Source organism: Pleurodeles waltl, chromosome 8 (genome assembly GCF_031143425.1).
Source record: "Pleurodeles waltl isolate 20211129_DDA chromosome 8, aPleWal1.hap1.20221129, whole genome shotgun sequence".
NCBI lineage: Eukaryota > Metazoa > Chordata > Amphibia > Caudata > Salamandridae > Pleurodeles > Pleurodeles waltl.
Window position 1 is genome coordinate 15,541,732 of NC_090447.1, and position 24,968 is coordinate 15,566,699.

At 48.7% G+C, this 24,968-nt stretch overlaps 1 protein-coding gene across 1 annotated transcript in view; it reads left to right on the forward strand.

Moving 5' to 3' along the window:
• LOC138249292 (extracellular calcium-sensing receptor-like) overlaps window positions 1-24,968 on the forward strand; it is a 108,824-nt gene that overhangs the window by 13,591 nt on the left and 70,265 nt on the right. The window contains exon 3 of the mRNA XM_069203248.1: window positions 21,434-21,725. Coding sequence (XP_069059349.1) covers window positions 21,434-21,725 — 292 coding nt within the window. The remainder of the gene's footprint in view (window positions 1-21,433; window positions 21,726-24,968) is intronic.

The window sequence follows — 24,968 nt, forward strand, 5'->3', positions numbered from 1 at the left end:
AACTTACCTGAATGTCCCTGGGATGGGTCCCTCCATCCTTGGGTGTCCTCCTGGGGTGGGCAAGGGTGGCAGGGGGGGTCCCTGGGGGCATGGGAGGGCAACTGTGGGCTCATTTTGAGCCCACAGCCCCCTTAACGCCTACCCTGACCCAGGCGTTAAAAAGTGGCGCAAATGCGGGGTTTTTTGCCCCGCGCACTCCCGGGCGTGATTTTTGCCCGGGAGTATAAATACGACGCATTTGCGTCGCCGTCATTTTTTTAGACGGGAACGCCTTCCTTGCATCTCATTAACGCAAGGAAGGCGTTCACGCAAAAAAATGACGCTATTTGCCCATACTTTGGCGCTAGACGCGTCTAACGCCAAAGTATAAATATGGCGTTAGTTTTGCGCCGAATTTGCGTCGAAAAAAACGACGCTAATTCGGCGCAAACGGAGTATAAATACGGGCCTAAGTCCTTTGCAAGCTGGGTTTCGGTATAAAATATCAATGATTGACAGGTGTTTAGGCTGCAGCTTCTACACTGGAAAACTGTTGTGGGGCAGCTAATAAATGGTCTTTGTGCATCTAAAGACAGCCTTGGACCTGGTACCGAGGAGTACCCTGTGGCAAGTTATGTCTGATATGGGAGTTCCACCTTATCTTCTCTCCATCATAATAAGACTTCATGAGCACAACTTTGCGCAAGTGTGTTGCAGCAAGCTGGGGGAGGAGTCTGAACCCTTTTTGGTCAACAGGGGTGTTAGGCAGGGATGTGTGCTGGCACCTACACTTTTCTCTTTATATATAAATGGCCTGCTCGAATACTTAAATCTGTGTGACAATGATGCTCGCAGGATATTGTCTTCCAAAGTGTCAGCCCTCATGTGTGCGAACGACAACGTCCTGCTGTCCCAAACCCCTATGTGTCTTAAGAAGATCTTAGATCAGTTCAGTTGATAGGCCGTACCGGTGACAGGGAATTCCTTCCCTGTCACTGGTAGGCAGCTCCCCCACCTCCCAGCACACACATGACACCCCTACACCCCCTCCATCCAAACTTACCCCCACACCCTCCGATCCTCACACTCACCCCCAACACCCTCCGATCCTCACACTTACCCCTCCACCCCCCATACATGCACACACCCGCAGACACACACCACTCATACTCCCAACCACTCACACTGGCAATGCACGCATTCATACATGCATACTTCCAGACATGCTCACACACATTCATACAACGATCACTGACATGCAGACACGCACTCACTTCACCGTTCTTACACGCATTCACTCACACGCATACAACCACGCACACAATACAACACACACTCAGACATTCATGAACACACTCAAACACACACACACAACACCCCCCATCATCCCTCCCCCTGCCCTGTCGGAAGACGACTTTCGTTGGTCGAGGAGGTCTTCCGGCAATGAACAGGAAGGGGTGCTGCTACCGTCAGCAGCACCCGCCAGCAGAACACTGCCAGGCCGTATCACTGGTCATGATCTGGCTGGCGGTGTTCAACTGGCGTGGCGGTGCTGGTGGTAGCAGCACCAGCTTACCACCATCCGCCAGTATGATCACTGCCAGATTTCCACCCTTCTTGTGGCGGAAGTCAGGCATTGCTCATAATATGGCAGACAGATGGTAGCCGCAGTGAATGTATGTTTGCTGCCGTCACCGCGGCGGTAGGCGGTTCTTACCACCAATGTTATAATGACGGCCTAGGTCTTCTATTTTCTATCCAAGTTTTAATGAACATCCAAAGCTATGTGTGGTGCAGTGTTTGAAGGAATATGAGAGTAGGATGCAGGAGTTTCAGAAAGATAGAGTGACTCAATTGTTGATTTCATATGTGAGACCATGTAATCCAATGAACTAAGGCCCATATTTATACTTTTTGACGCTAAACTGCGCTAACGCAGTTTAGCGTCAAAAAATTTAGCGCCGTCTAACGCCATTCTGAAGCGCCATGCGGGCGCCGTATTTATGGAATGGCGTTAGCCGGCGCTAGCAGACCGGCGCTGCCTGGTGTGCGTGGAAAAAAACCACGTAGACCAGGCAGCGCCGGCGTAGGGGGAAAATGGCGTTAGGGCGTCTTAAAATGGGGCAAGTCAGGTTGAGGCAAAAAAATCGCCTCAACCCGATTTGCACCATTATTTTCGACGCCCAGACGCCATTTAAATGACTCCTGTCTTAGTAAAGACAGGAGTCATGCCCCCTTGCCCAATGGCCATGCCCAGGGGACTTATGTCCCCTGGGCATGGTCATTGGGCATAGTGGCATGTAGGGGGGCACAAATAAGGCCCCCCTATGCCACCCAAAAAAAATTAAAAAATATAAAAAATTATACTTACCTGAACTTACCTGAATGTCCCTGGGGTGGGTCCCTCCATCCTTGGGTGTCCTCCTGGGGTGGGCAGGGGTGGCAGGGGGGGTCCCTGGGGGCAAGGGAGGGCACCTGTGGGCTCATTTTGAGCCCACAGGCCCCTTAACGCCTACCCTGATCCAGGCGTTAAATAGTGGCGCAAATGCGGGGTTTTTTGACCCGCCACCTCCCGGGCGTGACTTTTGCCCGGGAGTATAAATACGACGCATTTGCGTCGGCGTCATTTTTTTAGACGGGAACGCCTTCCTTGCATCTCATTAACGCAAGGAAGGCGTTCACGCAAAAAAATGACGCTATTTGCCCATACTTTGGCGCTAGACGCGTCTAACGCCAAAGTATAAATATGGCGTTAGTTTTGCGCCGAATTTGTGTCGAAAAAAACGACTCTAATTCGGCGCAAACGGAGTATAAATACGGGCCTAAGTGACTATAGCTCGATGGGTAGGGAATTATGGGCCAGATGTATGAAATGTTTTTGCACTCGCAAACGGTGCGAATCGCAAAAATCGTCCGTTTGCGAGTGCAAAAACGTGGTCTGCGATGCATGAAAGGCATTCGCAGACCAAAAATAAGAAATCGCAAAAATTGCGATTTTTTTGCGGTGCAACCGGGTTTTGCGAGTCGCATTTTGCGATTCGGTATTTCCAGTAGGAAATTGCGAGGTGCAAAATGCGAATCGCAAAATCCAAATCGCAAAGAGATGCATCAAAAAATCGCAATTAGCGTAGAATGGCATTTTGCACATGCAAAATACCACTAAGTGAAAGCAGGTGGTAACCAGGTGCAACCTATATAAAGAGGCCCAGAATGCCTCAGACTCCCTACCACAATGGCTGCACTCTACGTCATGGCGAGGAGGATGAGGATCCTGGCAGGTTTGAGGAGAGGGAGGAAGAGACAGGAGCGCATTTTCAGAGTGCGCATTACACTTTTTGACCTGACAGAGGAGGAAGTATATGAGAGGTATAGGTTGAACTCAGCCATGATACTTGACCTGATAGCTGAGCTACAACCGATACTGCAGCGCAGAACACTAAGGACACATATGGGGTCATTCTGACCCTGGCGGCCGGTGACCGCCAGGGTCACCGACCACGGGAGCACCGCCAACAGGCTGGCAGTGCTCCCGAGGGCATTCTGACCGTGGCGGTGCAGCCGCGGTCAGAAAGGGTAAACCGGCGGTCTCCCGCCGGTTTACACTGCCCTACAGAATCCTCCATGGCTGCGGAGCGCGCTCCGCAGCCATGGGGATTCTGACACCCCCCTACCGCCATCCTGTTCCTGGCGGGTCTCCCGCCAGGAACAGGATGGCGGTAGGGGGTGCCGCGGGGCCCCCGTAAGAGGGCCCAGCAAAGTATTTCAGTGTCTGCAAAGCAACTGCACCCGTCGCACCCCTGCAACTACGCCGGCTCAATTCTGAGCTGGCGTCCTCGTTGCAGGGGCATTTCCTCTGGGCCGGCAGGCGCTCTTTTGGAGAGCACCAGCCGGCCCAGAGGAAATGTCTGAATGGCCGCCGCGGTCTTCTGACCGTGGTGCGGTCATTTGGCGGCGGTACCTTGGCGGACGGCCTCCGCCGTCCGCCAAGGTCATAATCAGGGCCATAGTATCCCCACCCATGTGCAGGTATTATGCTCCTTACACCTACTCGCCTCAGGGAGCTATCAAGGGGTTATAGCAGCGGCTGGGGGGGTCTCACAGAGCACCCTCTCCAGATTCTTCAATGCATTTATCCATGCCATGCTAAGCAAACTCCAACAGTACATCAGATTCCCCCACACCCCACAGGAAATACAGCAGACAAAAATCAGATAACACATTTCCCCCACGTCCTAGGTGCCATAGATGGCACACATGTGGCAATATGTCCACCTTATGTCACAGAGTATGTGTACCGAAACCGTAAACACCAACATTCCATGAATATACAGGTGATATGCAATGCCTCCTGCATCATAAATGATCTTGTGGCCAGGTACCTAGGGAGCACACATGATTCATACATCTTTCGCCACAGCGGCATTCACACAAGACTGCTAGCTGGGGAGTTTGGTGAAGGATATCTACTAGGTAATGTCACTCTTTACAATGGCGCATAGATAACAAACCCTTTTCAGATGGCTGAGGTACTCATCAAATCTTCTGTCCCTTTCAGGAGACAGTGCCTATGCAGTGCGCACCTACATGATGACGCCCTACCTCAATCCCACCACACCGGCAGAATGGAGATACAATGCAGCACACAGGGCAACCCGCAACGTGGTGGAGCGCACATTTGGCCTCCTGAAGAGTCGCTTCCGTTGCCTCCACAAGAGTGGAGGGGCACTACAGTACAGTCCAGAAACCACATGTAGAATAGTGGCTACCTGTGCAATCGTGCACAATATAGCTACAACCAGGGGCATACCTATAGAAATCAGTGACACTGAATCAGATGAGGATGACGATCCCATACCACCTCTACAGCCAGCAGACTTGACCAGTGCAACAGAGGGATGGCAAAGGCGTGCTGCCATCACACACAACCATTTCAGACGTGAGTATGTATAACAAAACTCCACTGACAACTGTAGCTGTAGTGATAGAAATATTTATTACCTTACGTCAGGTTATTAATTGTGATGAAAGAAGTAAAAAGGTGAATGTGAAGAACGAAAATAAACAAATGAACTGAGTCCCACACTATTACTTCATAGTGGGGACACCAGAGTCAATGCGGCAAGAGTCACTTCCTCCTCCCGCGCACACCACTGGGGTGCCCAGTTGACTCACTGGCACCCTGAATGTCAGCCTCAGTGGCAGTGCTGCGTCTGGCACTGCGCCTTCTGGTGTCTGAAGCAGGTACGTGCACACTACTGAGGCTCGAAGTGTCCTCTGTGTCCCCCAAGGCAACCTCACTGGGAATGGCCGACCTCTGTCCCATTTCTAGTTCTATCACATTGGTGATTTGGACAAGGCCCTGGACCACATCCCTGCTGGTGTGTGCAGCCTCCACCTGGGCCACCACAGCACGACGGGCGATGAGGGCGGTGGAGTTGGCCATCCGATTTGAGGACCTGCAGTAGTTCGCAAACATGGTGCGAAAACGGTGCTCATGTCTGCGTCTACTCACTCTTTCGTGTCTCAGCTCCTCACACAGGTCACGCACTGCACTGGTCAGCTCCCTAGTGTCCTGGGAGGCCTGCACCTGTCCCTCATGCAGCTGGTTGATATTTTCGTTCAGGGTGTCAATTCTCCGATGCAGGCCAACCATATGTCTGTTGTGGACTCTAAGGCCCGTATTTATACTCCGTTTGCGCCGAATTTGCGTCGTTTTTTTCGACGCAAATTCGGCGCAAAACTAACGCCATATTTATACTTTGGCGTTAGACGCGTCTAGCGCCAAAGTATTGGCAAATAGCGTCATTTTTTTGCGTGAACGCCTTCCTTGCGTTAATGAGATGCAAGGAAGGCGTTCCCGTCTAAAAAAATGACGGCGACACAAATGCGTCGTATTTATACTCCCGGGCAAAAATCACGCCCGGGAGTTGGCGGGTCAAAAAACCCCGCATTTGCGCCACTATTTAACGCCTGGGTCAGGGTAGGCGTTAAGGGGCCTGTGGGCTCAAAATGAGCCCACAGGTGCCCTCCCCTGCCCCCAGGGACCCCCCCTGCCACCCCTGCCAACCCCAGGAGGACACCCAAGGATGGAGGGACCCACCCCAGGGACATTCAGGTAAGTTCAGGTAAGTATAATTTTTTATATTTTTAATATTTTTTGGTGGCATAGGGGGGCCTTATTTGTGCCTCCCTACATGCCACTATGCCCAATGACCATGCCCAGGGGACATAAGTCCCCTGGGCATGGCCATTGGGCAAGGGGGCATGACTCCTGTCTTTACTAAGACAGGAGTCATTTAAATGGCATCTGGGCGTCGAAAATAATGGCGTAAATCGGGTTGAGGCGATTTTTTGGCCTCAACCTGACTTGCCCCATTTTAAGACGCCCTAACGCCATTTTCCCCCTACGCCGGCGCTGCCTGGTCTACGTGGTTTTTTTCCACGCACACCAGGCAGCGCCGGTCTGCTAGTGCCGGCTAACGCCATTCCATAAATACGGCGCCCGCATGGCGCTTCAGAATGGCGTTAGACGGCGCTAAATTTTTTGACGCTAAACTGCGTTAGCGCAGTTTAGCGTCAAAAAGTATAAATATGGGCCAATGTGTGATAAACCTGCATAGAAATGTGTTAACATAGAAAAATAATGCACATGTCTAAAATGTGCCCACGGGGAGTGGCTACCAATGTACATGAAGACTAATGAAAATAATTATTAATGATGAAATGTTAAGCACTAATGTTTGAATTTGTACTAATATATCATATTTTAGGTTATATGTTAAGAGTTTGCTTTACATTGGGTTTAAGTTAGCAAGGGCTTGGGCCTAGCTGCCTGGCCTCATACTTCAATTCCTTTTTCTAACGTGTGGTGTGCTGTTTTGCTGAAGGACAAGAAGCTGTACTTTTCCAGAAGTTATGTGTGTGTAACTGTAGTAAATTCTTTCTCATGAGAACCGACTTGCTGAAGACGATGTTCTTGCTAAATGCAACAGTGTAATTCGTAACAGGTGCACGGTTAACTTTCCTAGGTGAAGACAATGGAGACACTGGCTGAAGCGCGAGTGTAACATTTTCTACCTGACATTCCAACCGTTGAAGACGTCCATGACATGAGAACTGCAAATTGAGGAAAATTCTAGAAAGGGACTTACCTTGCAATTGGATAAAGATAATAATGCAAAAACAACAAGTGATGGACGGAATGCTGAACATTGTCAAACACTCACCCCCAGTCATAGATCTGGGTTTAATCCATCATTCTTTTGCTCATCATGCCACCCCAGTTTGGACCCAGCCATATGCAAATCAGTCTTTACCCTGTTCCTCATGGGAACAGTCCAGACTGAACTGCCAAGCCAGGTCCTCACTGGACCGGAAACAAGCACCCTAGGACCGGTTTCAGGGTTTCACCCCTCATCAGCCAGGCTAGCTTCAATACAGTGGCACGGGAAGCAGAGGACCCACGTCTGGGCATACCCTTCCCACTTAGGGCGACAAAGCAAAAACAACAAGTGAAGGACGGAATGCTGAACATTGTCAAACACTCACCCCAGTCATAGATCTGGGTTTAATCGATCATTCTTTTGCTCACCATGCCACCCCAGTTTGGACCCAACCTTATGCAAATCAGTCTTGACCCTGTTATTCATGGGAACAGTCCAGACTGAACTGCCAAGCCAGGTCCTCACTGGACCGGAAACAAGCATCCTGGGACCAGTTTGGGGTTTCACCCCTCATCAGCCAGGCTAGCTTGAATCCAGTGGCATGGGAAGCACGGGACCCATGTCTGGCTATACCCTTCCCACTTAGGGCAACAAAGCAAAAACAACAAGTGATGGATGGAATGCTTAACATTGTCAAACACTCACCCCCAGTCATAGATCTGGGTTTAATCCATCATTCTTTTGCTCACCATGCCACCCCAGTTTGGACCCAGCCATATGCAAATCAGTCTTTACCCTGTTCCTCATGGGAACAGTCCAGACTGAACTGCCAAGCCAGGTCCTCACTGGACCGGAAACAAGCACCCTAGGACCGGTTTCAGGGTTTCAACCCTCATCAGCCAGGCTAACTTGAATCCAGTGGCACGGGAAGCACGGGACCCACGTATGGGCATACCCTTCCCACTTAGAGCGACAAAGCAAAAACAACAAGTGATGGACGGAATGCTGAACATTGTCAAACACTCACCCCCAGTCATAGATCTGGGGTTAATCCATCATTCTTTTGCTCACCATGCCACCCCAGTTTGGACCCAGCCATATGCAAATCAGTCTTGACCCTGTTCCTCATGGGAACAGTCCAGACTGAACTGCAAAGCCAGGTCCTCACTGGACCGGAAACAAGCATCCTGGGACCGGTTTCAGGGTTTCACCCCTCATCAGCCAGGCTAGCTTGAATCCAGTAGCATGGGAAGCACGGGACCCATGTCTGGCCATACCCTTCCCACTTAGGGCAACAAAGCAAAAACAACAAGTGATGGATGGAATGCTTAACATTGTCAAACACTCACCCCCAGTCATAGATCTGGGTTTAATCCATCATTATTTTGCTCACCATGCCACCCCAGTTTGGACCAAGCCATATACAACTCAGTCTTTATCCTGTTCCTTATGGGAACAGTCCAGACTGAACTGCCAAGCCAGGTCCTCACTGGACCGGAAACAAGCACCCTAGGACCGGTTTCAACCCTCATCAGCCAGGCTAACTTGAATCCAGTGGCATGGGAAGCACGGGACCCACGTCTGGGCATACCCTTCCCACTTAGGGCGACAAAGCAAAAACAACAAGTGATGGACGGAATGCTGAACATGGTCAAACACTCACCCCCAGTCATAGATCTGGGTTTAATCCATCATTCTTTTGCTCACCATGCCACCCCAGTTTGGACCCAGCCATATGCAAATCAGTCTTGACCTTGCTCCTCATGGGAACAGTCCAGACTGAACTGCCAAGCCAGGTCCTCACTGGACCGGAAACAAGCATCCTGGGACCGGTTTCGGGGTTTCACCCCTCATCAGCCAGGCTAGCTTCAATACAGTGGCATGGGAAGCACAGGACCCACGTCTGGGCATACCCTTCCCACTTAGGGCGACAAAGCAAAAACAAGTGAAGGACGGAATGCTGAACATTGTCAAACACTCACCCCAGTCATAGATCTGGGTTTAATCGATCATTCTTTTGCTCACCATGCCACCCCAGTTTGGACCCAACCTTAGGCAAATCAGTCTTGACCCTGTTATTCATGGGAACAGTCCAGACTGAACTGCCAACCCAGGTCCTCACTGGACCGGAAACAAGCATCCTGGGACCAGTTTCGGGGTTTCACCCCTCATCAGCCAGGATAGCTTGAATCCAGTGGCATGGGAAGCACGGGACCCACGTCTGGGCATACCCTTCCCACTTAGGGCGACAAAGCAAAAGCAACAAGTGATGGACGGAATGCTGAACATTGTCAAACACTCACCCCCAGTCAAAGATCTGGGTTTAATCCATCATTCTTTTGCTCACCATGCCACCCCAGTTTGGACCAAGCCATATGCAAATCAGTCTTTATCCTGTTCCTTATGGTAACAGTCCAGACTGAACTGCCAAGCCAGGTCCTCACTGGACCGGAAACAAGCACTCTAGGACCGGTTTCAACCCTCACCAGCCAGGCTAACTTGAATCCAGTGGCATGGGAAGCACGGGACCCACGTCTGGGCATACCCTTCCCACTTAGGGCGACAAAGCAAAAACAACAAGTGATGGACGGAATGCTGAACATGGTCAAACACTCACCCCCAGTCATAGATCTGGGTTTAATCCATCATTCTTTTGCTCACCATGCCACCCCAGTTTGGACCCAGCCATATGCAAATCAGTCTTGACCCTCCTCCTCATGGGAACAGACTGAACTGCCAAGCCAGGTCCTCACTGGACCGGAAACAAGCATCCTGGGACCGGTTTCGGGGTTTCACCCCTCATCAGCCAGGCTAGCTTCAATACAGTGGCATGGGAAGCACAGGACCCACGTCTGGGCATACCCTTCCCACTTAGGGCGACAAAGCAAAAACAACAAGTGAAGGACGGAATGCTGAACATTGTCAAACACTCACCCCAGTCATAGATCTGGGTTTAATCGATCATTCTTTTGCTCACCATGCCACCCCAGTTTGGACCCAACCTTGGGCAAATCAGTCTTGACCCTGTTATTCATGGGAACAGTCCAGACTGAACTGCCAAGCCAGGTCCTCACTGGACCGGAAACAAGCATCCTGGGATCATCAGCCAGGATAGCTTGAATCCAGTGGCATGGGAAGCACGGGACCCACGTCTGGGCATACCCTTCCCACTTAGGGCGACAAAGCAAAAGCAACAAGTGATGGACGGAATGCTGAACATTGTCAAACACTCACCCCCAGTCATAGATCTGGGTTTAATCCATCATTCTTTTGCTCACCATGCCACCCCAGTTTGGACCCAGCCATATGCAAATCAGTCTTGACCCTGTTCCTCATGGGAACAGTCCAGACTGAACTGCCAAGCCAGGTCCTCACTGGACCGGAAACAAGCATCCTGGGACCTGTTCCAGGGTTTCACCCCTCATCAGCCAGGCTAGCTTGAATCCAGTGGCATGGGAAGCACGGGACCCACGTCTGGCCATACCCTTCCCACTTAGGGCAACAAAGCAAAAACAACAAGTGATGGATGGAATGCTTAACGTTGTCAAACACTCACCCCCAGTCATAGATCTGGGTTTAATCCATCATTCTTTTGCTCACCATGCCACCCCACTTTGGACCCAGCCATATGCAAATCAGTCTTTACCCTGTTCCTCATGGGAACAGTCCAGACTGAACTGCCAAGCCAGGTCCTCACTGGACCGGAAACAAGCACCCTAGGACCGGTTTCAGGATTTCAACCCTCATCAGCCAGGCTAACTTGAATCCAGTGGCACGGGAAGCACGGGACCCACGTCTGGGCATACCCTTCCTACTTAGAGCGACAAAGCAAAAACAACAAGTGATGGACGGAATGCTGAACATTGTCAAACACTCACCCCCAGTCATAGATCTGGGTTTAATCCATCATTCTTTTGCTCACCATGCCACCCCAGTTTGGACCAAGCCATATGCAAATCAGTCTTTTTCCTGTTCCTTATGGGAACAGTCCAGACTGAACTGCCAAACCAGGTCCTCACTGGACCGGAAACAAGCACCCTAGGACCGGTTTCAACCCTCATCAGCCAGGCTAACTTGAATCCAGTGGCATGGGAAGCACGGGACCCACGTCTGGGCATACCCTTCCCACTTAGGGCGACAAAGCAAAAACAACAAGTGATGGACGGAATGTTGAACATGGTCAAACACTCACCCCCAGTCATAGATCTGGGTTTAATCCATCATTCTTTTGCTCACCATGCCACCCCAGTTTGGACCCAGCTATATGCAAATCAGTCTTTACCCTGCTCCTCATGGGAACAGTCCAGACTGCACTGCCAAGCCAGGTCCTCACTGGACCAGAAACAAGCATCCTGGGACCGGTTTCGGGGTTTCACCCCTCATCAGCCAGGCTAGCTTCAATACAGTGGCATGGGAAGCACAGGACCCACGTCTGGGCATACCCTTCCCACTTAGGGCGACAAAGCAAAAACAACAAGTGATGGACGGAATGCTGAACATGGTCAAACACTCACCCCCAGTCATAGATCTGGGTTTAATCCATCATTCTTTTGCTCACCATGCCACCCCAGTTTGGACCCAGCCATATGCAAATCAGTCTTGACCCTCCTCCTCATGGGAACAGTCCAGACTGAACTGCCAAGCCAGGTCCTCACTGGACCGGAAACAAGCATCCTGGGACCGGTTTCGGGGTTTCACCCCTCATCAGCCAGGCTAGCTTCAATACAGTGGCATGGGAAGCACAGGACCCACGTCTGGGCATACCCTTCCCACTTAGGGCGACAAAGCAAAAACAACAAGTGAAGGACGGAATGCTGAACATTGTCAAACACTCACCCCAGTCATAGATCTGGGTTTAATCGATCATTCTTTTGCTCACCATGCCACCCCAGTTTGGACCCAACCTTGGGCAAATCAGTCTTGACCCTGTTATTCATGGGAACAGTCCAGACTGAACTGCCAAGCCAGGTCCTCACTGGACCGGAAACAAGCATCCTGGGATCATCAGCCAGGATAGCTTGAATCCAGTGGCATGGGAAGCACGGGACCCACGTCTGGGCATACCCTTCCCACTTAGGGCGACAAAGCAAAAGCAACAAGTGATGGACGGAATGCTGAACATTGTCAAACACTCACCCCCAGTCATAGATCTGGGTTTAATCCATCATTCTTTTGCTCACCATGCCACCCCAGTTTGGACCCAGCCATATGCAAATCAGTCTTGACCCTGTTCCTCATGGGAACAGTCCAGACTGAACTGCCAAGCCAGGTCCTCACTGGACCGGAAACAAGCATCCTGGGACCTGTTCCAGGGTTTCACCCCTCATCAGCCAGGCTAGCTTGAATCCAGTGGCATGGGAAGCACGGGACCCACGTCTGGCCATACCCTTCCCACTTAGGGCAACAAAGCAAAAACAACAAGTGATGGATGGAATGCTTAACGTTGTCAAACACTCACCCCCAGTCATAGATCTGGGTTTAATCCATCATTCTTTTGCTCACCATGCCACCCCACTTTGGACCCAGCCATATGCAAATCAGTCTTTACCCTGTTCCTCATGGGAACAGTCCAGACTGAACTGCCAAGCCAGGTCCTCACTGGACCGGAAACAAGCACCCTAGGACCGGTTTCAGGATTTCAACCCTCATCAGCCAGGCTAACTTGAATCCAGTGGCACGGGAAGCACGGGACCCACGTCTGGGCATACCCTTCCTACTTAGAGCGACAAAGCAAAAACAACAAGTGATGGACGGAATGCTGAACATTGTCAAACACTCACCCCCAGTCATAGATCTGGGTTTAATCCATCATTCTTTTGCTCACCATGCCACCCCAGTTTGGACCAAGCCATATGCAAATCAGTCTTTTTCCTGTTCCTTATGGGAACAGTCCAGACTGAACTGCCAAACCAGGTCCTCACTGGACCGGAAACAAGCACCCTAGGACCGGTTTCAACCCTCATCAGCCAGGCTAACTTGAATCCAGTGGCATGGGAAGCACGGGACCCACGTCTGGGCATACCCTTCCCACTTAGGGCGACAAAGCAAAAACAACAAGTGATGGACGGAATGTTGAACATGGTCAAACACTCACCCCCAGTCATAGATCTGGGTTTAATCCATCATTCTTTTGCTCACCATGCCACCCCAGTTTGGACCCAGCTATATGCAAATCAGTCTTTACCCTGCTCCTCATGGAAACAGTCCAGACTGCACTGCCAAGCCAGGTCCTCACTGGACCAGAAACAAGCATCCTGGGACCGGTTTCGGGGTTTCACCCCTCATCAGCCAGGCTAGCTTCAATACAGTGGCATGGGAAGCACAGGACCCACATCTGGGCATACCCTTCCTACTTAGAGCGACAAAGCAAAAACAACAAGTGATGGATGGAATGCTGAACATTGACAAACACTCACCCCCAGTCATAGATCTGGGTTTAATCCATCATTCTTTTGCTCACCATGCCACCCCAGTTTGGACCCAGCCATATGCAAATCAGTCTTGACCCTGTTCCTCATGGGAACAGTCCAGACTGAACTGCCAAGCCAGGTCCTCACTGGACCAGAAACAAGCATCCTGGGACCGGTTTCAGGGTTTCACCCCTCATCAGCCAAGCTAGCTTGAATCCAGTAGCATGGGAAGCACGGGACCCATGTCTGGCCATACCTTTCCCACTTAGGTAAATAAAGCAAAAACAACAAGTGATGGATGGAATGCTTAACATTGTCAAACACTCACCCCCAATCATAGATCTGGGTTTAATCCATCATTCTTTTGCTCACCCCAGTTTGGACCAAGCCATATGCAAATCAGTCTTTACCCTGTTCTTTATGGGAACAGTCCAGACTGAACTGCCAAGCCAGATCCTCACTGTACCAGAAACAAGCACCCTAGGACCGGTTTCAACCCTCATCAGCCAGGCTAACTTGAATCCAGAGGCATGGGAAGCACGGGACCCACGTCTGGGCATACCCTTCCCACTTAGGGCGACAAAGCAAAAACAACAAGTGATGGACGGAATGCTGAACATTGTCAAACACTCACCCCCAGTCATAGATCTGGGTTTAATCCATCATTCTTTTGCTCACCATGCCACCCCAGTTTGGACCCAGCCATATGCAAATCAGTCTTGACCCTGTTCCTCATGGGAACAGTCCAGACTGAACTGCCAAGCCAGGTCCTCACTGGACTGGAAACAAGCATCCTGGGACCGGTTTCGGGGTTTCACCCCTCATCAGCCAGGCTAGCTTGAATCCAGTGGCATGGGAAGCACGGGACCCACGCAGGGAAGACCTGGCCTAGCAGTTCGGGCTGGACTGTTCCCATGGGGAACAGGGTCAAGACTGATTTGCATATGGCTGGGTCCAAACTGGAATGGAATGGGCAGCAAAAAAACGATGGATTTAGGCCCAGATCACTGTACTGGGGGTGAATGTTTGACAATGTTCAGCATTCCGTCCATCACTTGTTGTTTTTGCTTTGTCGCCCTAAGTGGGAAGGGTATGCCCAGACGTGGGTCCCGTGCTTCCCTTGCCACTGGATTCAAGCTAGCCTGTCTGATGAGGTATGAAATCCTGAAACCGGTCCCAGGATGCTTGTTTCCAGTCCAGGGAAGACCTGGCCTAGTAGTTTGGGCTGGACTGTTCCCATGGGTAACAGGGTCAAGAGTGATTTGCGTATGGCTGGGTCCAAACTGGAATGGCATGGGCAGCAAAAAAATGATGGATTTAGGCCCAGATCACTGTACTGGGGGTGAATGTTTGACAATGTTCAGCATTCCGTCCATCACTTGTTGTTTTTGCTTTTTTGTCCTAAGTGGAAAGGGTATGCCCAGACGTGGGTCCCGTGCTTCACATGCCACTGGATTCAAGGTAGCCTGGTTGATGAGGGGTGAAACCCCGAAACCGGTCCCAGGATGCTTGTTTCCAGTCCAGGGAAGACCTGGCCTAGCAGTTCGGGCTGGACTGTTCCCATGGGGAACAGGGTCAAGACTGATTTGCATATGGCTGGGTCCAAACTGGAATGGCATCAAATCAAATCATTAACATTTATAAAGCGCGCTACTCACCCGTGCGGGTCTCAAGGCGCTAGGGGGGGAAGGGGGGGCTATCGCTGCTCGAACAGCCAAGTCTTTAGGAGTCTCCGGAAAGCGGAGTGGTCCTGGGTGGTCCTGAGGCTGGTGGGGAGGGAGTTCCAGGTCTTGGCCGCCAGGAAGGAGAAAGATCTCCCACCCACCGTGGAGCGGCGGGTGCGAGGGACGGCAGCAAGTGCGAGGCCAGCGGAGCGGAGGGGGCGGGTGGGGACGTAGAAGCTGAGGCGTCTGTTGAGGTATTCCGGTCCCTTGTTGTGGAGGGCTTTGTGTGCGTGGGTGAGAAGACGGAAGGTGATCCTTTTGCTGACTGGGAGCCAATGCAGGTGTCTCAGGTGTGCGGAGATGTGGCTGTTGCGGGGTACGTCGAGGATGAGGCGGGCCGAGGTGTTTTGGATGCGTTGCAGGCGGTTTTGGAGTTTGGCGGTGGTCCCGGCGTAGAGGGTGTTGCCGTAGTCCAGGCGACTCGTGACAAGGGCGTGGGTCACGGTTTTTCTGGTGTCGGCGGGGATCCAGTGGAAGATCTTGCGGAGCATGCGGAGAGTGAGGAAGCAGGCGGAGGACACGGCGTTGACTTGCTTGGTCATGGTGAGAAGAGGGTCCAAGATGAAGCCGAGGTTGCGGGCGTGGTCTGCGGGGGTCGGTGCGGTGCCGAGGGCCGTGGGTCACCAGGAGTCGTCCCAGGCGGACGGGGTGTTGCCGAGGATGAGGACTTCCGTTTTTTCAGAGTTCAGCTTTAGGCGGCTGAGCCTCATCCAATCTGCGACGTCCTTCATACCCTCTTGTAGGTTGGTCTTGGCGCTGGCGGGGTCCTTGGTGAGGGAGAGTACAAGTTGGGTGTCGTCGGCGTAGGAGGTGATGATGATGTCGTGCTTGCGTACGATGTCGGCGAGGGGGCTCATGTAGACATTGAAGAGTGTCGGGCTGAGCGATGAGCCTTGAGGTACGCCGCAGATGATCTTGGTGGGTTCTGAGCGAAACGGAGGGAGGTAAACTCTTTGGGAGCGGTTAGCGAGGAAGGAGGCGATCCAGTCCAGGGCCTGGCCTTGGATCCCGGTGGAGCGTAGGCGGGTGATTAGGGTGCGGTGACAGACGGTGTCAAAGGCAGCCGAGAGGTCGAGGAGAATGAGGGCGACTGTTTCACCGTTGTCCATCAGGGTTCTGATGTCGTCTGTGACTGAGATGAGGGCGGTTTCCGTGCTGTGGTTGGTTCGGAATCCGGTTTGTGAAGGGTCGAGCAGGTTGTTGTCTTCCAGGAAGGTGGTCAGCTGTTTGCAGCAAATAAACGATGGATTTAGGCCCAGATCACTGTACTGGGGGTGAATGTTTGACAAGGTTCAGCATTCCGTCAATCACTTGTTGTTTTTGCTAGAGATAATAATGCACAAAAAATTATCCAATGAGGAATTAGGGAATAGTTAGACAGTTTTGATATAACGGCGTGACCCAAGGAGAAAGAGAGACTTTCCTGCAATTCTTCCATGAACATTTTGCCCTAGCCGTTTTGCTAAAGACTTTTGCAAGTTGCCATACTTAGTTTAGTTTGCCCCTTCTGAACCATCTTCTACCCATCTTGCTCGATGTTATCTTCTCCTCCATATGAGGGAAGTAATCTGTTCTTAACTATGCTATCTTGAGACTTTGCCCCGTCCTACTTTGCCCGATGCTGATGAACTGATGTCCTGAGGACGAAGACTGACGCTGCTTGCTGATCTGTTGTATTGGTAACTATCTGATGCAAATTGTGATTGTCTGTTTGCCTTTTCTTTCTAGGCACTAGCTGCTCTTTTTGATAGAGGCCTTAGTTTAGATGTTTTCTAAATTTGTGTTCACTAAAATGTTTGGCATGAAGCCCAACATGCTAATGCTAATTTGAGGTTAGTTAAGGTGTTCACTAATGTCTGATGCAAATAGACAAATGACTGAGTTCTTGCTTTTTGGAATCATGTACTAATGAGACTGCTAAGTTGATTCATATTACTGATGTGCTTAAATTCTGAATGATCATAATCTATGTATTGATTAAGTTGTGTTCTGATTGCCAAATAATAGTGGTTTTGATGTGCTTATTGCTATTGAGACTAATAAACATGATATTAGATTGTAACAAATAGAGAAATAAATATCCTAACACTTAACTAAACTGGTGTAGTTATTCATGACTGAAAGGTCATGGCGTGTTTGTTCATTGATTTTTATTGATTGCTTATTGATTAATGATTAGTATTGTTGATTGTTTATTGATCTGTTGATTGATTATGCCAAGAAAAAACTTCATACTGGGAAGTCTCCAAACGTGGCCCAAAGATTCATCGACCTAAACGCGTCCCCTTGTAAGTTTACTTATTAAGGCTCTTACGCGCTAACAGCGGTCACTGTAGAGTGCAGAGTCGGACATCATGGGCAGCAGAGTCTTGGTACGAACTGGCCTGTTCACACTCATTAAGAGCCCAAAACTTTAGGATTTCTCCTTTTCCTGCAGAGGAGTTCATCCTGATGCCAATCATTGGTTCATGACCTTGGTAGATACCTCTTGGGGAACAGAGACTACCTCTAGCAGAGCTTAGCACGGTACTGGCAGGTCCAGTTGCAGCAGGTGAGCTGGGTAGTTGCAGGGAGGCCTGTGGAGCATGCTTTGTCCCTGTAGCTCAGAAATGGAGGTCAGCCAACTGACCCTTGGAGTCACTCAGCCTGAAATGAAGGGAGCAGGCCCATTCTTCATTTTCACAGAGCAGGGCAGACCTCAAGCAGCTGGGCAATCCCCTGAAGAACAAGGCAGGCCTTAACCAGCAGGTTAGAGCTCCGGTAGCAGAATTGTAGTCCTCTGGGGAACAAGGTAGTCCTTCTTCTGTAATGTCCATAGGTCCAGGAGTCCTAAAGAGTTGTTCCGAGGATCCAATATTTGTACCTGGTGCTAGCCTTTGAAGTGGGGAAAATGTCTAGGCTACCCCACATCTCGTTCCGGAAAGTTCCTTCCTTCACCTGCCAAGGCTCCAAAAAGTCTAGGGCCACAAAGGAATGGTGTTAGGTTTCTATGTGCATACTGGAGGCAGCACCTTTTAAAGTACAAAAGGGGCAGGGAAGAGTTCCGCCCCACTCATCCTGTCAGGATGTCATATCCTGCCCACATCTAAGCCATATTGCCACCCTGTCTGGGAGGAATACACAAAGCCTAACAGCAAGGTCATGTGACCCAGCACATTGACTACAAGCACCAAGGGGCATATTTATACTCTGTTTGCGCCGGATTTGCGTCTTTTTTTTTTAAGCAAATCCGACACAAAGCTAACTCCATATTTATACTTTGGCGTTAGACCCGTCTAGCGCCAAAGATCTTGGAGTTTGCGTCATTTTTTAGCGTGGACACCTACCTTGCGTTAATTATATGCAAGGTAGGCGTTCCCTTCTAAAAAATGACTCTAAGGCATGTGCGCCTTATTTAAACTCCCGTGCAAAAATGACGCACGGGAGTGGGCGGGCCTTAAAAAATGACGTCCAGCCGCTTTTGCGTCATTTTTTAACGCCTGGTCAGGGCAGGCGTTAAGGGACCTGTGGGCTCGGAAGGAGCCCAGAGGTGCCCTCCCATGCCCCCAGGGACACCCCCTGCCACCCTTGCCCACCCCAGGAGGACACCCAAGGATGGAGGGACCAACCCCAGGGAACTTAAGGTAAGTTCAGGTAAGTATTTTTTTCGTTTTTTTTTTGTGGCATAGGGGGGCCTGATTTGGGCCCCCCTACATGCCACTATGCCCAATGACCATGCCCAGGGGACATAAGTCCCCTGGGCATGGCCAATGGGCAAGGGGGCATGACTCCTGTCTTTGCTAAGACAGGAGTCATGTCAATGGCGTTTGGGCGTCAAAAAAAAATGGCGCAAATCGGGTTGAGGCAAGAATTTTGCCTCAGACCTGACTTGCCCCATTTTTTGACTCCCAAGCTCCATTTTCCCCTACGCCGGCGCTGCCTGGTGTGAGTAATTTTTTTTGACGCACACCAGTCAGCTGCGCCGGCTAACGTCATTCCATAAATAAGGCGCCCGCATGGCGCTTTGGAATGGCGTTAGCCGGCGTTAAAAATTTTGACGCACAACCGCGTTGGCGCAGTTGTGCGTCAAAAAGTGTAAATATGGCCCCAAATATTTAGGGCAAAAAAATGCCAACTTTCCAAAAGTGGCATTTTTACAACTGTGACTTAAAACCCGACATTGCAGTTAAAGAGGATTTTAAAGCACAACTAATTTGAGGTCAAGCATTATATCTGTACTTTTTCCTAATCAAAAGTTAGTCCGTAATAATTGTAATAACGTAATCCAATCTTATCCTATGGAAGAGTTAGGCCTTTGCTGTAGTGAAAAACAAATTGAGATATCTTGTACTACTAAGACATGTTAAACCTTTATAAATATAATGCACCCTACCCTGTGGGATAGTTAGGGCCTACTTTAGAGGTACAATATATGCATTAAAAACGAAGGCATAGGACTGGCAAAAGGTTTATTTTGCCAGGTCAAATTGGCAGTTTAAAACTGCACTACAGGCTGCAATGGCAGTCCTAAGACATGTTTTAAAGAGCAACTTTGTTGGGTGGCACAATAGGTGGTGCAGGGCCGCTCGAAGCTTTGAATTTATAGGCTTTGGGGACATGTAGTAATACTTTACTAGGGACCTGTAGGTAAACTAATGTGCCAACTGGGTGTAAGGAGGGAACACAAGCTCTTTAGCAGTGGTAAAGTGCACGGAGCACTAATGCCAACAAAAAGGAGATTCAGAAAACAGGAGGAGAGAAGGCAAAGGTTTGAGGGGAGACCACACCAAGGATGTCAGGTCTAACAGTGCCCAGTAGCAGAGAGCACTCTCTGTCCATTTTAGGCATGGTAGAGTATTATGGCAAGTTTAAGGAACTTTGGGAGCAAAACAAATGCTTTGAGATGTTTATTGAGGACAAATACGAGATGCATAATCTTCCATAATGTGATTACTATAGGATACAGATGGAGTGCGCAGACAAACACACATTGCATTCATTTGCATGGGACACTTACTGGAAGAAGTGTGAAAACGGGCAGAAGAACCAAGGAATAAGGAGACACACAAGGGAAGGGGTTGAAGCCACCTGTCAAAATGTGTGAAGTTATCTGTCGTTCTGCTTCTATCAGGTTATTTGAGGGTATATGGAGGTGTCACTGCAAATGCCCTGAGCACAATAATAGGAGCATGTCAGGATATAAACTAAAATGCAAAGCTTATGTTCTGCAAAAATTAGAAAGAGTAGAAGTACTATGTTACATACTTTAAAATGTAGCTTTTGGACAGACCCTCTGGACTTTTTTAATTGGTTTAGGATTTGTCTATATATCTTGGTCTTCTACATCCTTAAACTCAATTTTATTGTGAATATTATGATATTATTGTGAAGCAAAAATATTGAACAAGTGATTTCTACCAAAACAATGTTCATTGAAAAAATGTAGGGGCATATTAAAGAGTCCTTAGTGCCATTCCAATGCCATATTAGCATACTTTTTTTACTCTAATGTGGTGTTAAAAGGCCAAAAACGCTGCGCCATATTTACAAAGTGGTGCAATGCATGCAGTGCTCCACTTTGTAACCCTTTGTGCCACATTATGCCAGCACCAGGCATAATGTATGCAAAGAGGGCGTTCCCCCATTAGGGGGGCCAAAGAAATGGAGCAAGGAAATCTAAAATGTTTCCTTGTGCCATTTTTCAGTACTTTTAACGCCTGCTCAGAGCAGGCATTAAAAGGAGGCTTCCATTGGTTCCGATGGGCCTCTGGGTGCTTTGCAGGATTAGCATCAGAATGTTTGACGCTACTCCTGCAAAGTGCCGGACTAGCATCAAAAATTCTGGCTAATCCCCTAACTACCGCCATAGTATGCCGTATGTTAAATACGGGGCACACATGGTGGCGTTAGGGGGGTGCTATGGGGTGCAATAAAAGTGGTGCTGCACTGTGTGCAGTGCCATTCTTCTTAAATATGCCCTCTAATGTTTCATGTTTCAACAGTTCTGCATAATCATTGAAGCATTCCTCTTCCAGAAACATTCTAGATGTTGCCTTTATTGATCCCAATTCCCACTTAGGATATTTATGTGCCCCCTTGTCAAGACTACTGATAGAAAAATGAAATGATTTGACTGCCAAATGGGCATAATTCTCATAGGTTGCATCTCATTCTGTAGGTTTAACATCCGGTACTACAGAGATGTGCTGGCTATGGTCTTTGCTACAGAAGAAATTAATCAAACTCCTGAGCTCTTGCCGAACATCACACTTGGCTTCCGTATTTATGATTCGTGCATGTCTGAAAGCCGAGCTGTTGAAAGGGTGTTGGAGCTTCTCTCAGGAACAATAGGGCTTGTTCCAGGATTCAGGTGCCCACCACACCCACCACTGGCTGGAATTATTGGTGAAACAATGTCATCCTTAACTGTTCCAATGGCAAGAATTATGGGGATTCTCCACTACCCACAGGTAAGAGTCAAGGTCTTGTGCCCTGCAGAATGCAGCACACATAGAAGTAGCAAATCATCATTAATGAATGATTGTTTATGTACAGGAAGGAATACCTTCCAGCATTCCTGCACATAAACACTCATTCATGGTGTTTTGCTCTTTCTATGTATGCTGCAATTCCTTGTAAATCTGGGGTAGCATCAAAAGCAATAGGTGTTGTGGTGGAACGCCCATAGCAGCACCCATTGCACGCCCCTCTGCTGCAGAAAACTTGCTTTGGAGGGGCCTATATTTAAAAGGCTGCGCCGCCTTGTAAATATGGCGCACTGCACAGCGCCACCGGAGTGTCACAAAAAGTGAAGCTCTGGTGGTGCTAGGGGCATGTAAAGATCCAAAACGTCTGGTTGGTGTGATAGGGCACCACAAAACCCTTTTCACTGTGTAGACTAGGATTGCTTCTCCTTTGGCAAAAATCCACATATATGTCAAAGTTGTAACTTTTATGAGACAGGATAGCAAAATACTACAGAGATGATCTGTGTACTCCTATAGTTATCAAAAAATGTAATTCAGCAGTTAACATATTTTTTTAACGAAAACAATTCACCTGTTATAGTTTTTTCAAGTAACTATAACTCACTCCCTAAGGTAACTATGACGCGCCTTTGCCATGCACAGCTAATTACCCCACATTTTACATCATTCATGACATTTTCTATGACATGATTTCTAATATCACTGAACAATTGCAGTGAAATTATTGGTGAGAAAACTGGGCATGGTGGGGGTGCAAATTACAGTTGCCCTAGGGAATGTGAAATAACTATGACTGTAACAGCTGAATTTCCATGGTTTTGTGCATATAAATGTAAATCATAACTATAACGTCCCTGTAATCTTTAGGTGTTTTAGTTAAAAAATATATAATTATGTATTCACTGAAAAAAAAACAAAGTTTATAGGGATGTTATAGTTAGGAAATAGAATAAATAAACACACCGAAATTCGCTTAAAAAAACAAAGGTTACTGGGACGTTATAGTTAGGCTCACATTTTAAACGTAACAAACCATAGAAATTCACCAGTTATAGTTATAGTTATCTCAAGTAACTATAAATCGTGCCCTAAGGTAACTATAACTCGCGCCCCCACAATGCAGTTTTTTCATCAAAAATGTTACTGCAAATATTACATTGGTATTGTCAATAATGTTATCAAGGATGTTATGAGTGCCATCATTTGTGGGGTAATTAGCAGTGCATGGCAAAGGCGTGAGTTATAGTTACCTTAGGGCATATATATATAGATAGATAGATAGATAGATAGATAGATAGATAGATAGATAGATAGATAGATAGATAGATAGATAGATAGATAGATAGATCCCCTCCCTCCTCCTCAATTGATTTGAGCATATTAAAAGTATCAGAGTATAGTTTGGTTTAATTGATGAATTTTTGATTGTTGAAAGTGCAGTTTATTTCTTATGCTCTAATGGTCACTGATTTGAAAAAACAAGGAATTCACAAGTTTTTAGGGCTGCCCCAGAGGACTATAACTCACGCCCTCACCATGCACAGTTGTCTCATCAATAATTGTATTGCAAATGTTGCAGTGATAATATAAAAGATGGGATAGAAGCTGTCATCAATGATCTATTATGTGGAGTATTTAGCTGTGCATGGCGAAGGCGCAAGTTATAGCTACCTTAGGGTGCAAGTTATAGTTACTTGAAAGAACTCTAACTATAACGGCTGAATGTCTATGGTTTTGTTTGATTACATTCATAACCTAACTCTAAAGTCACTGAACCATTTGTTTTTTAAGTGATTTTTTTATTGTTTTTTGAATGTATAGTAATGTTCATTACTATACGTTAATCCAACCACGCCAAGCACGGCCTTTGGTAATGCGCAGTGGAGGTTGGCCTCAGGGCCTGGATGCAATAATACAAACTTTTATATAAACTTTGCAGCCAGGCCCTGAGGCCAACCCCCAATATGCACCCAACCTTACACTTTTCACGGCCTCTGCCTGTGCTCATAAGGGGTTGCACACATAGGCTAGCCTGCAGACAGTTCCTGTGGCCCACCCCCCTTGCCACCCAACTCCATGCTGTGCATGCCCCTTTCACCATGCAAGGCAGAAGTTGGCAGTGGCCTCTCTGGGTGTAAGAATAGGTATGAGAAGGTGTATCTGAAGGTGACTGGCTGTCAGACTGTGTCTAGGTGTGAAAGTGCATACATCATTTTTATAGTAGGTGTGTCACTACGTGTGTGGGTCTGTGAGTGTGGGCATGAGGGTGTCAGTGGGTCTGTGAGTGGGTGTGTGACAGTCTGAGTGGGTGTGTGAGTCGGTGCCCAACTGACTGAGTCGGTCTGTGAGTGGGTGAGTGAGGGTCTGACTGGCTGTGAGTGAGTGATGAGAGTCTGAGTGGGTCTGTGAGTGGGTGCATGAGTGCCTGAGTAGGTCTGTGAGGGGGTGCATAAGTGTGTGAGTGGGTATGTGAGTGTGTAAAAGATTGAAAGATTGAGAGGTAGAGAGATAGTTGTTTAGGCTTTGATCTATGACATACTTACAATGAAATATTTCTAGACAAATTAAAAAGATAAATTTGTTGTTTAAAAAAGAGTAAGATTACCTTTCAGTATGAGCTTTTAAGATGTGTAGTTAAAAAAAAGGGAAACAAATCGAGCTGGACTCTAACCCTCAACGCTCAGTGTGAAGGTCTGCGACCTGCACACTGGGTTAATTCCTTTTTTTTGGTTGTATCTTTTTTTAGACCTTTAAGGGCTATCTGGGACTGTGAGGGAGCCCTCAAGGGCTCCCCTGTGGTCCCAACAAATGTATTTATTTATTAATTATTTTTACAGGCTTCCCTCATGGTACCATTGCTTCAGCAAGCAGGAAGCTGCTTTAACAGCAACTCCCTGCCTGCTGAAGCATTTTATCTCTGCCCCCTGCACGCCTGTAGGGGAAAGAGATGAAAGCTCCGTTGTTTAACAGCAGGGCCTGCTTTAGCGGTCCCGCTGTCAAACAGTGGAGTGTTTGCTGTGGCTTGGCTGCAGCTGCAGAACTGCAGCCAAGCCACAGCAAACAGCTATGTCCCAGAATCGGCACCCCAGGATGTAGCGGGAGCCGGCCCTGGAGGGTGGTAGTCTGCAGGGCCATCAGTGGCTCCAAGAGTGGGGGCGTGTGGCCCCCCTTCAATGAGGACATAGCCCCAGGGAGGTGGTGGTCTCTGGGTCTAATGCGGGTCCG